Source organism: Balaenoptera borealis (genome assembly GCF_965194805.1).
Source record: "Balaenoptera borealis genome assembly, chromosome: 2".
NCBI classification, from domain to species: domain Eukaryota; kingdom Metazoa; phylum Chordata; class Mammalia; order Artiodactyla; family Balaenopteridae; genus Balaenoptera; species Balaenoptera borealis.
The window spans coordinates 166,533,283-166,546,603 of NC_138867.1; the positions used below are offsets into that span (position 1 = coordinate 166,533,283).

Here is a 13,321-nt window from a genome sequence, read left to right on the forward strand (position 1 = left end):
CTCTGACCTCAGCCACAGTTGAAGCCAACTGTCCATAGTGCTGTCCCTTGGGTTTTCTGGGGAGCCACCTCTTGCTGTGCCCTCACCACCTTCTCCCTGCCTCACCATTCCTGGTACTGTCTCTGAGCTTTGGTCATCTCCAGCTCAGAGCCTCAGTTTCCCTCATTACTCTGGTGGGCACAGCAACCTCCGTGCAGGAAAGGAGGTTGGGGTAGGGGAACTCATGCAGGAAATGGACCCTTATGCCTGACACATGTGCTGTCCAGACGGTGAGCAAGCTGGTGATCCAGGAGGCCGATGTGTCTGCCATGTACAAGTGCGTGGTCCTCAACAAAGTGGGCCAGGATGAGCGGCTCATCTACTTCTATGTGACCAGTGAGTGACTTGGGCAGGCCTGGATGGAGGTCAGGAGCCAGGTGGGCACAGGAGGAGAGCAGGCCTGGGAGAAGATGATATGCCTAGATTGGGGCCCATGGAGTTTCTGGTGACCTTGAGGCACCCAGGAGAGATATCCAGGGTCCACTGGGCCCCTGGGTCTGGGCAGGAGGGATAGATTTGGAGGTCATAGGCATATGGACTGGGGTGGTAATCCACTGGGATGGATTGGCACCATCTGCCCCCGGACCTGGAGTGCCTCCCCTATGGGTGCCCTCTTGTTCCCCACAGCTCCGCCTAACTCCACTTCCCTCCCACCCCCTTCCTAAGCCCTGGATCCTGCACAGCAGCTGGTTCCTATGTGCGTTTTGCCCTGGGGAGAAGGTCCATAGTTTCCTCAGATTTTCAAACTTGTTAGTGACCTCAGAAAAGCTAAGAAGATCATGGAAGGACAGTCACTGGGCCCAGAGGTGTAGACAAGGGCACGTGGAAGAAAGATGGAGCCAAAGAGAACACTTTGGAGGGGAGAGGAGCCCATAGGAGCTTGACAATGAACGGCCAGAGGGACAAAAGGAAATTGGGAGGCATTGCCAAAAGCTAATGAAACCAGATTGTTTCAAGGAGGGGACAGTGGTGGGGAGTGTGGTCAGCAGTGAGGGAGAATGGGGACTCAGGCCCCTGCTGAGGCTGGTAGCAAGGAACTCAGTGATGATCTGGGATCCTGGGAGAGGTAGCGGCAGCAGCCAGTTGGGGCTTGTCTAGGAAAAAGCTAGAGGGAGGCAAGGCCGGAGGAGACCCTGGTGGAAATGACTTCAGAGAGCTGGTCTCTTGTAAGTGAGAGGGAGAAGAGGGCTCCAGAGTGGTGTCCCTGCCCCAGATACATGTGATGTACACACTTAGTTGAGAGCTGAATGAGTCCAAAGGCCAATGAGAAAGGGAGAGAGAGGCCCTGGGCAGGGGGGTAAGTGAGCCAACACTGTGACACAGCTTCACAGTGGTTCCTCCTCCCTCCCCAGCCATCCCCGATGGCTTCAGCATAGAATCGGAGCCATCAGAAGATCCTCTAGAGGGACAGGCCGTGCACCTGAGCTGCCGGGCAGACAACTACACTTATCAGCATTTGCGCTGGTACCGCCTCAACCTGTCCACGTTGCATGACGCTCACGGGAACCCACTGCTGCTCGACTGCAAGAACGTGCACCTTTTCGCCACGCCGCTGGCCGCCAGCCTGGAAGAGGCAGCGCCCGGGGTGCGCCACGCCACGCTCAGCCTGACCATCCCCAGCGTGGCACCGGAACACGAAGGCGACTACGTGTGCGAGGTGCAGGACCGGCGCAGCCACGACAAGCACTGCCACAAGAAGTACCTGTCAGTGCAGGGTGAGGCGGGCAGGGCAGGGCGGCGCCTCCCAAGGAGCCTTCACCCCCAGCCCAGCACGCGCCTGGGCGGTCCATTCCCAAGCCCGAGCCTGCAAGAGCGTCACCCTCCCCAGCCCTTCTGTGGAGGTGCGCAGCCCGGCCCACCCCCGAGCTCAAACCCTGACCCTTCAGCTTCGAGAGTTCCCAGCCCTGGAGGGCCCCTGCCTGCAGTGCCCTCCCGCTTTCTGCAGCTCCACTTAGCTCCGTCTCCACCCCACCCCCAGCCCTGGAAGTCCCGCGGCTCACGCAGAACTTGACCGACCTCCTGGTGAACGTGAGCGATTCCTTGGAGATGAGGTGCCCGGTGGCCGGGGCGCACATGCCCAGCATCGTGTGGTACAAAGATGAGAGGCCGCTGGAGGAAGAGTCCGGTAGGGGGATGGACGTGGGTAAAGGGCGGGGTCCGGAAGCTGCTGAGGCCAAGGCCCCAGACCTACCTGAACTCGAACCTGTACCCCAACTCGCTGCAGGAATCGACCTGGCGGACTCGAACCAGAGGCTGAGCATCCAGCGCGTACGCGAGGAGGATGCCGGGCGCTATCTGTGCAGTGTGTGCAACGCCAAGGGCTGCGTCAACTCCTCCGCCAGCGTGGCCGTGGAAGGTCCGGCCTCCCCTTCGCGCCCCTCCACCCACCCTCCGCCTGCCCTTGGCGCCGTCTTCTCGTGGCCACCTCACTGCTAGTTGTGCACACCAGAAGGGGCACTTGCCTCAGGGTGCACCCTCTCCCCCCTCACAACACGCACACACTAGCCTCTTTCTGCCCACTCAGGCTCCGAGGATAAAGGCAACATGGAGATCGTGATCCTTATTGGCACCGGGGTCATCGCCGTCTTCTTCTGGGTCCTCCTCCTCCTCATCTTCTGTAACATGAGGAGGGTGAGCACTCCTTCCCCAGCTGAGTCTCTCCCCAGCTCCTCATGGGGTCTCTCTCCACCCTGACTAGCCCTTAAGTTAAGGAATATCGTTCCACGTGGAAGCCTTGTATCCTGGGAGGCCTCCCTGACCCCTCCATGCTGGGCTCTTACAGGACCAGAGGTTGTCTGTCCATCTGTCCCCTCCTATATTGAAAGTCCCTAAGGAGCTCCCATCTGCCCCAGGCAAAGTTTTACCCAAGCCAGGGTGGTATGGCCAAGTCAATGAGCTGTCCCCATCCACACCCCCAGCCAACCCACGCAGACATCAAGACCGGCTACTTGTCCATCATCATGGACCCTGGGGAAGTGCCTTTGGAGGAGCAGTGTGAATACCTGTCCTATGATGCCAGTCAGTGGGAGTTCCCCAGGGAACGGCTGCACCTTGGTGAGACCCCGCACCCAGCCTACTTCACCCACCCTGTACTGCTGGGCAGAGACAGCTTCAGCTGCTGTGGGGCTGGGCAAGCTAGAGCCTTGAAATCCCTCCATTCTCAGAACTCATGCCAGAAGGTCCCACCTAGCCCCCACCTGGCCCGACCTGTCCATCTAGGCATGCATCCCCAGAACAATGATTGGGGCTCTCAATTCCCAGGCCCCCGAGGTCACTTCCTGCTGCTCTAAGCAGGGTGGGCCCATCACACCTGCTGGGAGAGGATGCAGGCCTTCCTGTCTGCCTCTCCTCTCCCTCTCTTCCCACTCCCACTCCCCATGCACTTCCTGTTTGGCAGAGGGGAGCCCGACTTTCCTCCGCCTCCTGGGCCTTCCTTCCTGGCCCTCCACAGGGGTTGTCCCTTCTGCCCAATCCTCTCCACCCTCACCCCCATACAGCTCACCTGGAACCGGCTCCCTGCCCCTACAGGGAGAGTCCTCGGCCATGGGGCCTTCGGGAAGGTGGTGGAAGCCTCGGCCTTTGGCATCAACAAGGGCAGCAGCTGTGACACTGTGGCCGTGAAAATGCTGAAAGGTGTGGGGTCAGCTGGTAGAAGGGGTGGCTGAGCTGGTGGGGATCAGCAGCTCTGGGTGGGCTGGTGGGTCTGTGGTACAAGGAGGGGAAACAGGCTCAGAACAGACTCTTACCCTAGGTTCTACAGGGAGTCCGTGGGAATCAGAGCCGAGCCTGGGGCTCACATCTGAGTAATACTTACCAGTTCCACCTAAACCCTTTGCCTCAGAGAGGCAGGTGGGATGTGCTGGGCCCCCACCAGCAAGAGCACTGGCCATGCCTCAGCTAAGCTAGTGGCGCGGAAAGAGGGTCATGCAGGGGCTGGGTGATGGGCTGGGCACCACGCGAAGCCCCCATGTTCCCTCCAGAGGGCGCCACAGCCAGCGAGCACCGTGCCCTGATGTCAGAGCTCAAAATCCTAATCCACATCGGTAACCACCTCAACGTGGTCAACCTCCTGGGGGCGTGCACCAAGCCCAACGGTAAAGAGCTCAGGTGCCCTGGCGGGAGGGTGAGTCCCCCAGGGTGCTCTGTCTTTGTGGGTGCGAAGGGCCAGCTGGGCTGGGAATGGGCGGGGATGAGGAGGGGCACAGGAGGGCTTTGGGGCAGGGCCGTGGCTGTGGTGCTTGCCCTCCAGCGTGCCCTCAGTCACCAAGATCCTGGCTCCTGCCCTGCCCCAGGCCCCCTCATGGTGATCGTGGAGTTTTGCAAGTACGGCAACCTCTCCAACTTCTTGCGCACCAAGCGGGAGGCCTTCAACCCCTACGCGGTAGGTAGGCGCCCCACCAGGGGCCAGAGCTCTGCTGGTGAGCAGGCAAGGTGCTTAGATGGGCTGGGGAGGAGGCGCGGGGAGTGCTTTTGCAGTAGATGGCCAGCCTCCTCCCCCTCGGACCTGCTTTGTGCATCGCAGGAGAAGTCCCCTGAGCAGCGAAGGCGCTTCTGCTCCATGGTGGAGGGTGCCAAGGCTGACCGGAGGAGGCCAGGGAGCAGCGACAGGGCCCTCCTCACAAGGCTCCTGATGAGCAAGGGCGGGGCAGGACGAGCCCCTACGGTCCAAGAAGGTAAGAGTCTGGCTTCCCCTTGCCTGAGTTCGCTGGCACACTCATACCTCATGATCAGGGACCCTGGGATAAGCCAGCCTGGGACCCTCCTGGAGAGACTTATGTGGGAGAGCATGTAATGCACTCTGCCTTAGGAAGGGAGGACACCTCAGGAACAGTTTTCACAGAGACTTTTGATGTTTGATTTGGACATCTAGAGATGAACAGGAGTTTGCCCTGCAAACATGGTGGGGAACAGTCCGGGCAGAAGTAGCAGGGGCAGAGGTCTAGTGTGGCAACAGTATTCACTGCTCTGGAAGTGGTTAGCGGGTGTCACGGAGAGAATGGAGGCTGAGGGGCAGGAGAGGGGGCCAACATGCTTGTTAAGCCTGGCCAGGAGGGATGCAGCCAGGTTCAGTGAACAAATGCTCCCTTTGGGGCTGGGTGGAAGATGGGAGTCACGGACGAGGACCCTCCTGAGCCAGCCTTGCTTCTTTGTGCAGCTGAGGACCTGTGGCTGAGCCCACTGACCATGGAAGACCTTGTCTGCTACAGCTTCCAGGTGGCCCGAGGGATGGAGTTCCTGGCCTCTCGCAAGGTGACTGCCCCGGCAGGCTCTTCAGAGGGGAGAAAGGCCAAAACTCACCAGCATGTCAAGCTTGGTCCTAGCTCACCCCACAGCACAGCTGTGATCAAGGCGCATCTCTCCCACTTCGCAGAGCTATAAACTGAGCCCAAAGGGTGGAATTGAGTTCCCAAGATCTCCAGCTAGTCAGAGGCAGGGCTAGATATAGAATCAGTCTGTCCCACTGCATAGCCTCTTCTGCTGTCCGCACGGTTCCACAAGCTCTCTCCATGGCAAGTCCTGGGGGCACACAGAAATCTGTTCTCAAAAGAGCAGGGCTCAGGTGGGGCACCCTGGAGCTCTAGGTATGGGTGTGGCCCCAGGGGCCTGCACTGATCACTGCATTGCACCTCATTGCACCCCTAGTGCATCCACAGAGACCTGGCTGCTCGGAACATCTTGCTGTCAGAAAGTGATGTGGTGAAGATCTGTGACTTCGGCCTGGCCCGGGACATCTACAAAGACCCTGACTACGTGCGCAAGGGCAGCGTGAGTGCAGACCACAGAGGGAGGATGGGGGTTGGGGGCCGTGGAGCAGGGTGGTGGACTCACTGCCATCCACATGGAAGGTCTGAGGGCCTGCGCCTACGGGAATGCTGGCGACCTTGCTGAGGCACCTGGAGCAGGTGAGTGGAGACAGGAGCTGACAAACAGGGACCACAGCGCTCCAACTGGAGCTTGTGTTTGGCCCCGTCCCTTGGTCCATTAGGTGGGCACTGACTCCCCATGCCTGCCCACGAGGGGCTGGGCATCAGAGGTGGACCCTACATGGTGTCTGTCCTGGAGGTGGACAGACCTGGTGTAGCAGGGTCACAGCAAAGTACATGGGTGCTAGGTGCAACTTGTGTCTCGTTGGTGGTGCTCAGAGGCAGGCATCTGAGCATCCATAGCTGATTAGGGTTTTGCCCCAGGGGAGGAAGGAGGAGGCTTAGAGGGAGGTCAACAGGCAAAATGGGCCCAGGCTATGAGAGGCCCACCGTGAAGGCTTTTGTACTTCATTCTAACTGGCAGGTGTGTGGGGGCTGTGGAGGTAAGAGTCAGGTGTGCGGTCTAGAAGCCCCCCCTCTGCAGGCTGTGAGGAGAGGGGAGTGGGGGTGCTGGGGTGGAGGCAGAGGCAATTCTGGAAGGGCCATGGCCCTCGGGGCTCCCAGGTAGAAGCCGTAGGAGGAAAGGCACATCAGAAGCCCCAGGAGGAGGGTCAGGAATGATGCCATGCTTCCAGTCTGGGGGCCAAGTGAGTGGAGAAAGGTGGGGCTGGTGAGGTTGTGCAGGGATACAGGTGCTCCTCAGGATGCTGGGCTGAGGGGTCTGGAGCTGGAGGAGGGCTGCAAGTTTTCCCTGGGAGAGCACAGAGGAAGAGAGGGACCCAGATGGACCCAGGAGAACAGTAGCAGGGCAGAAGCCTTCAAGGGAGGAACGAAGGCTTCTGCATCCTACCTGCAGGATGGGGGAGTGGGAACAGGGCAAATTACAAGAGCCATCCGAATACACACAGGGTGGATGTGATCAAAAAGCCTTTCTTGGGATGTGACTCCACAGAGCCCTGGGGAGACTGGGGGCAGGAGGAGGGCTGCCCAAGGGTTTGGCCTCTTCCCTCTCTTCCCTCCCCCACTGGGGACACATGTTCCTCCCACAGGCCCGACTGCCTCTGAAGTGGATGGCCCCCGAGAGCATCTTCGACAAGGTGTACACCACACAGAGCGACGTGTGGTCCTTTGGGGTACTGCTCTGGGAGATCTTCTCCCTGGGTGAGTACAGGGCAGGGTGCAGGGGAGGGGGCAGGCAAGATCGCAGGTTCCAGGTCACTCCACCGGCCCCTCTGCGCAAGGAGCTGAGCAGCCCAGAGGTGCACACCTGGAGTGAACAGCCCAGGTCACTCTGAGGCAGGTGGTTGGAGAGCCCCCTACCTCTCCCCTTCACCTCCAGCCTGTGCCAGGGCAGAACCCTGTGTCCACTCAGCAGCTCCTGGGGTCAACACAGGTCACAGAGGGTAACACCATACGAGTTCCCCCGGATCTCTCCCTCCCTGGCTGAGCCCCTTCCTCACCTGCCACTGGGGGTGCTGCTCCTGCTTTTGCAGGGCTGGGAGCGGCTGGGAGGAGACTGGGTGCTCACTCAGTGACCACACCTGCGAGAACCTCACATGGGAACCTGGGCCCTGCTGGGACCAAGGTGAAGGCCCCCCCCCCACCAGGGTAGGGGTGAGGCAGTAAGCAAGTGGGAAAGTGAAAACACTGAATGGCAGCCATGACCGATGCTGTTACTAAAAATAAAAGAACATGGAAGAGCGCAGGAAGGACAGCACTGTGTGTGAGCCAGCGGGGCCAGGAGGGCCCAGGCTGATGAAGGTGGGTGGAGTAGAGGCAGGTGGGCCTGGGAAGACAGCAGTCCAGGATGAGGGGTTAGCCATGGCCATGGTCCCCGCCTGTTGGAGGTGGGCAGGGTGTAAGCAGGTGGCCTTGGGAGATGCAGTGAGAGCTAGGAGAGGTGGCTCGTGCAGCCTCTGCAGGCCCACTGGGATGAGAACCTGGAATTTAAGTCTACTGGGAGCCATGCAGGGTTTTGAGGGAAGGATAGAGCAGTCTGACTCTTGTCTTAAAAGGGTCGTTCCACTGCTGTATGGCTTGCAGGAGCTGTTTTTCCCCTGGTCAGGAGAGGCAAGGAGGGAGCTAGGAGGGGTTAGGTCCTGTTTGCTGGGACAGCCACAGGACTTAAAGAAGAATTAGAGAAAGCTTCTCCTAAGAGAGGTCATTGTGACAGGGCAGCTCAAATGGCTCATCGAAGCTCTACTGACCCTGATGATCCCAGGATGGGACATGTTTTCGCTAATGTGCCTGTGATAAGCGCTGATGCTCATGGCAGCTCTAGCAAGCGGGTGCCACCGTCCTCCTAACCCGATGAAGAACTAGCAGTTGGGGAGGGGAGCAGCAGGCCGAGCCCTGTGCCATGGAGGGCCAGGACAGAGGCGATTCGGGGTCTGGGCTGAACAGTAGTAGCCTGCTCCCCACCCACCCACCCATCCTGTTCCTGCCCTCAGGGGCCTCCCCATACCCTGGGGTGCAGATCAATGAGGAGTTCTGCCAACGGCTGAAAGAAGGCACCCGGATGAGGGCCCCAGAGCTGGCCACTCCTGCCATGTGAGTCTCTTGGGAAGCTGTGAGGCACTGGGGGACCAGAGGGGTGGGTGGGCACTGGGAAAGGGGAAGAGGGGTTGTGTACGGGCCTGGGAAGGGCGGCATGCAGGCAAGGGTGGGAGGTGGAAGGTTGTTCAGTCACAGGGGTGGAGGTGGAGGCCTGCAGACACAGTCTCTCACTCCACCACTGGTCCATTGACAACTCTCCTCCCTGCAGGCAGGAGGGACAGCCCTACCTAAGCCCTGGGGAGGGAGGGAGGCAGAGCAGGTGTGAGGGATCGTTAGGCAGGGGGCTTGGGGTCTGCTGGGGTAAGGTGAGGGGTGCACTCAGAACACAGTCCAGCATCTGGCTGTACCTGCAGACGGCGCGTCATGCTGAGCTGCTGGGCCGGAGACCCCAAAGAGAGGCCTGCGTTCTCAGATCTGGTGGAGATCCTGGGGGACCTGCTTCAGGGCAGGGGCCATCAGGTGAGCCCCCACTCTCCCTGTCGGGCTACAGCAACCTCTGGCCCCAACCCAGGGACCATCACGTGGATGGTCAGAGCCCAACTTTGCCCATGAAGAGCCCCAGGCTGGTCCTCAGGGAGCCTACAAGGAGCCCTGTCTCCCGGCAGAATAGTGGTGTGTTCCTCTACCTCCCTCTCTGTCCCTCTGCCCCCTTCACCTGCCTTTGACTTGTATCTCCCCCCACAGGGGTGGGGAACAAAGGCAGCTCAGGGCTGGCTCAGGGCAGCTCAGGGCCTCAGCAAGTGCCCTGGGACCTGGAGGAGGGAACAGGGAGCTGCCTGCTGCCCCAGCCTCAGGGGCTGGAGACAGGCACTTGGGGTCCACTTCTGCCCAAGAAGAGGGTGGGAAGCACTAGTGCTGGTTCTTGAGGCTGTGGGGCAGCCGGGGCTCTGGAGTGAGGATGGTCCTGTTGTGCCTACCTCCTCCTCAGATGGGGCGCCTGGGAGGGCTGTGGAGAGAACTTGCCTGCTCCTTTAGTCCTTGGAGCCCTTGAGCACGGCACTTGAAGGGTCAGGAGCTCCAGCAGTCCTGAGGGCAGGGGCGGGGCTAAGGGGGCACAGAGGCCTCTGACCCTGGCCATTTGTGCCATTCCTGCCAGGAAGAGGAGGACTGCGTGGTTTCCTGTGGCTCTCAGAGCTCAGAGGAGGGCAGCTTCTTGCAGGCGTCCACCACGGCCCTGCATGTCATGGAGACCGACGCTGACATGGAGGACAGCCCACCGAGCCTGCACCGGCACAGCCTGGCTGCCAGGTCAGCCGCCCTCTCCAGGTCCAGGGGTCCCCCAGGCAAGGGGGACATAGTTTGTTTTATCCTCATCAGTCATCAAGGAAAAGTGAACTACAAGGGCTTGAGAGGCCATTGTATGCCAACTCAACAAAGTGACATTCAATGACAGTGCCGGTTTCGGTGACACCCTGGTGGTCCTGGTCAGTCTCGGGGCCCCTCCAAGGCCATGTAGCCTTGCGACTTTGCTTTTCTCCACACCTCCTCAGTTCTTCCCTCTGGCATCCTCTGCTTGCCCACACTCCTAGCCCCTGAGAGGCCCTCCCCTTGCCAATTTCAAGGAAGTGCCCATCTCAGGCACAATGCCCTGGCCAGCTCCACACTGCAGGGAAAGAAAGCGGAGCGGGTGGGGAGAGGGGCGAGTCCCAAGGGCCACTGGTAGGGACCCTGGGAGCAGGGCAGGTCACTCCCTAACCTGTATTTAGGATTTAGAATGCAGCCTACGTTCCCAGAGTTCGGGGTCAGAGGTCTCTTACCAGTGTATTTCTATAGTCCAAGAAAGTCCATCCACATTCCCATTGGCGTTGCTGAGAGAAGGGCTCTGAGACTCCCCACCCCATCTTCCCCAGCATAGAGCAAAGCCAGGCCTGGGGGACAGGAACACCCAGCTGGTTCTTGCCAGGCTCCTTCCACCAGCCCCCAAACAGGCACTCGAATGTGCACACACATACACGCACGTGCAGGTCAGGCGGTAGCTTGCAGCACCGGGACTGCCTGCATTGTACAGAGTGGCCCATCCTGGGGCGAAGTCCTCCCCCAGTCTCTCTCCAGTTCCATGTCACACATAAGCTGGGTGCCCTCCACTCACCTTCCACACCCGCCCCAGTGGAGAGGGGTGCAGAATGAGAGGTGGAAAGAGCTTTCAGGAAGGGTGCTGGAGTGCGTTTCTCAGCACTTTACGTTTTCTCCCCACAGATATTATAATTGTGTGTCCTTTCCGGGCTGCCTTGCCAGGGGGACTCAGACCCAGGGTCCCTTCAGGATGAAAACTTTCGAAGAATTTCCCATGACCCTGACAACCTACAAGGCCTCAGTGGTAAGTGGGGTGGGTGCACCTGTGCGCCCCAGGTCAGGGCCACTGGGCTCTTTCCACAGGGAGTCAGATGTCAGGAAGTCCTGAGGCCAGCAGCAGAAACCAGCTTGAAAATGTCAAGTCCGGGTTGTGCCTCAGGCATGTTGGGTGCCACCGTGTCTCTGCTGCTTTCACCTGTGCCCTCCTCACTGACAGAGGGGCTCCCCTCTCTAGCACCCCAGCCTTTCTCTCCCAGCAAGGTAGAAACTCCAGTAGGAACCCAGCAGAAAGATGACTCCTTCTAGATGGTTCTCCTGGGATCAGCCTGAGTCAGGACCCCCCCTTTGGTGGCCATCAAGCCACATGGCCAGAGAGGAGGAGGTGGTGTCACTAGAGGAGGAGGCTGGGGTAAGGGGCACGGAAAACCACCTGTGTTCTCAGATGCAGTCAAGCAGAGTAGACCTCTTACAGCTCCGTGAGGCTGAAGGCACAGACAGCCTCCCAGCCTCCCTCCAGATGGGGTGGGTGAGTGAGCGCAGGTCCGGGGAGGCTGGGTGCAGAGGCGGCAGTGGGTGCCCTGGACCAGAGCCATGCAGACCCGGGCTCCCATTCCCAGGGCCAGATGAAAATGCTGGGGGGCCCCCATCTTTGACAAGAGTGCACTTCCCCTCCACGGAAATCAAAATGAAAACCATGCCAAGTCATGCTAAAGGTGACCTAGCCCCCCTAAACCTGGGATGTGTCTAAGGATCATTTTTCTATACTGTGAGCTGCCAGATCCTTTCGATACTTTCCCTGTTTCTCCTGGTGCTCCTGCTCTGCCTGTGCCTTGAGCATGTGTCTAGCCACCTTTTATGTCTCCCAGTGGGGTGTTCCAGTTTTGCCACCCTCCTGAGTAGTGAGGCATGGCCCTGCCAGGACTCAGTTTCTCCCTCTGTGGTGGGGGCATGTGACCCTAACCTACAGGCTCTGGCGATGGAACGGATGCCTGTTTCCCGCACTCTTCCCGTAGGATGAGTGTCAGGTTGGCAGCGGGGCAGGTCCTTGGGGCCCACAGCCTTGGCTTGTTTTCTCTGCACAGGATAGCCAGACGGACAGTGGGATGGTGCTGGCCTCCGAGGAATTTGAGCGGCTGGAGAGCAGGCACAGACAAGAAAGTGGGCTCAGGTAGGGCTTCTGGAGCCTCCTCTCCTGGAAGGGGCCAGGGAAGGGAGGCCAGGCCGGCATGTGCCTGTCACTCTCTTACCTGAAACCTTTCATGGCTCGATAGTGCCTTTCTGTGTGTTCAAGGCAGGCCACTCTGGGACTTGAGGCCTTTGTCCACCAGCCTTACCAAAGGCCCCCTCTCCCCCATCACCGTCCTGACCCAGTACACCTGGTGCTGGTCCCCAAACCTCCCTGCCATTCGACAGATACTCAGACAATATTCTTTGTGAAACCAGGAAAGATCCACCATGCCCAATGCGTGTAACACCCTTCCCCCAGCCAGGGGAGGCCACAGATCATGTGACCTAGAGATGGCTGGTGTCCTACTTTGATAAGAATATGGCTACAGAGAAATCCTCCTGTGTGCTTGCATAGGGGGGTGACCTGCATAAACAGTGACCTCCATTTGCCCAAGAAGATAGCCCCCGTCTCTAAAAAGAAAACCTGAATATTTAAACTTTTAAGGGTATATATAAAGTAGTTAAATGTCTACTTATCCACTTTACTAGTTGACTTGCTCATAGCTGTTTAAATGACAGGACTTACAATATTATATAAAACAGTGCTCTTTTCTGCTTTCTTCAGATCCTTGTGTTCAGAACGTTCACTTCTACCTTTGACACCTGTGTCTGTCAGGGTCCCCTTTCTGGGTCATCTGACACAGTTTTTCAGAGCAAATCTTGGCTTCTGCCTAGGCTGTTTTTGAATCAATAGATGTTGTCTCTGAATATTTTACCCTAGACCACAGGTGTTAATTTGTATCACATTAGGATAGTTGATGCCATTTTTCGCCTTTCTGATACGTATAGTTAAGACCTCTACAACTTAGCCAAATATCTGTTATTTTCCCAGAAGCTTACAAAGGGCATGTTTGCAACACTGTGGACACTGGTGGTTGTGGGGTCGTATGCCTAGGGATAATTACTGCATCTGTATCATGCATCTTGGCCTTTTTTGTTTTTATTGATTCGGGTGATCTCTATTAGTAACCTAGGTTTGGAAAATTAATGCTAATTTATTTGACAGAAATAGTTTCTGGCTGTTTCTTTACAGAACAGTTTTTTTATCTCCCCAAAAAGTAATTCAGTAAGAGGGTGAGCCAAAGGATGGTAGCTAGTTAAATTCAAATCTCCACAGATCTTCCTAAAAACAACACATGGAACAAGGCCTGTCAGAGCCCATGCCTATGATATAACCAGGGGAGAGACTTCAGCTATGTGTGGGTATAGAACTCAGCAACAGAACCAGCAGAGCCATGCCCAAGCCCTAGCAGAAGGAGGGCAGGATGGGGACTGCCCCGTGAGAAGGGAATGTAAAGGTCCTTGGGACGGTGGCCACAGAGACTGGGGAGACAACAGAGTAT

The 13,321-nt window shown here is 58.1% G+C and overlaps 1 protein-coding gene across 3 annotated transcripts in view; it reads left to right on the plus strand.

Moving 5' to 3' along the window:
* The window catches only part of FLT4 (fms related receptor tyrosine kinase 4), a 40,667-nt gene that overhangs the window by 23,135 nt on the left and 4,211 nt on the right, over positions 1-13,321 (plus strand). For 2 of the 3 annotated variants that reach the window (XM_082381037.1, XM_082381038.1), the window contains exons 12-29: positions 267-375; positions 1,392-1,754; positions 2,018-2,164; positions 2,264-2,395; positions 2,564-2,670; positions 2,958-3,093; positions 3,568-3,672; positions 4,020-4,133; positions 4,332-4,420; positions 4,562-4,712; positions 5,195-5,289; positions 5,683-5,805; positions 6,953-7,064; positions 8,354-8,453; positions 8,813-8,918; positions 9,556-9,707; positions 10,656-10,776; positions 11,834-11,919. In XM_082381037.1, coding sequence (XP_082237163.1) covers positions 267-375; positions 1,392-1,754; positions 2,018-2,164; positions 2,264-2,395; positions 2,564-2,670; positions 2,958-3,093; positions 3,568-3,672; positions 4,020-4,133; positions 4,332-4,420; positions 4,562-4,712; positions 5,195-5,289; positions 5,683-5,805; positions 6,953-7,064; positions 8,354-8,453; positions 8,813-8,918; positions 9,556-9,707; positions 10,656-10,776; positions 11,834-11,919 — 2,348 coding nt within the window. Of the gene's footprint in view, positions 1-266; positions 376-1,391; positions 1,755-2,017; positions 2,165-2,263; positions 2,396-2,563; positions 2,671-2,957; positions 3,094-3,567; positions 3,673-4,019; positions 4,134-4,331; positions 4,421-4,561; positions 4,713-5,194; positions 5,290-5,682; positions 5,806-6,952; positions 7,065-8,353; positions 8,454-8,812; positions 8,919-9,555; positions 9,708-10,655; positions 10,777-11,833; positions 11,920-13,321 lie in introns of those variants that run through there. The other variant, XM_082381039.1, reaches the window with a different exon arrangement.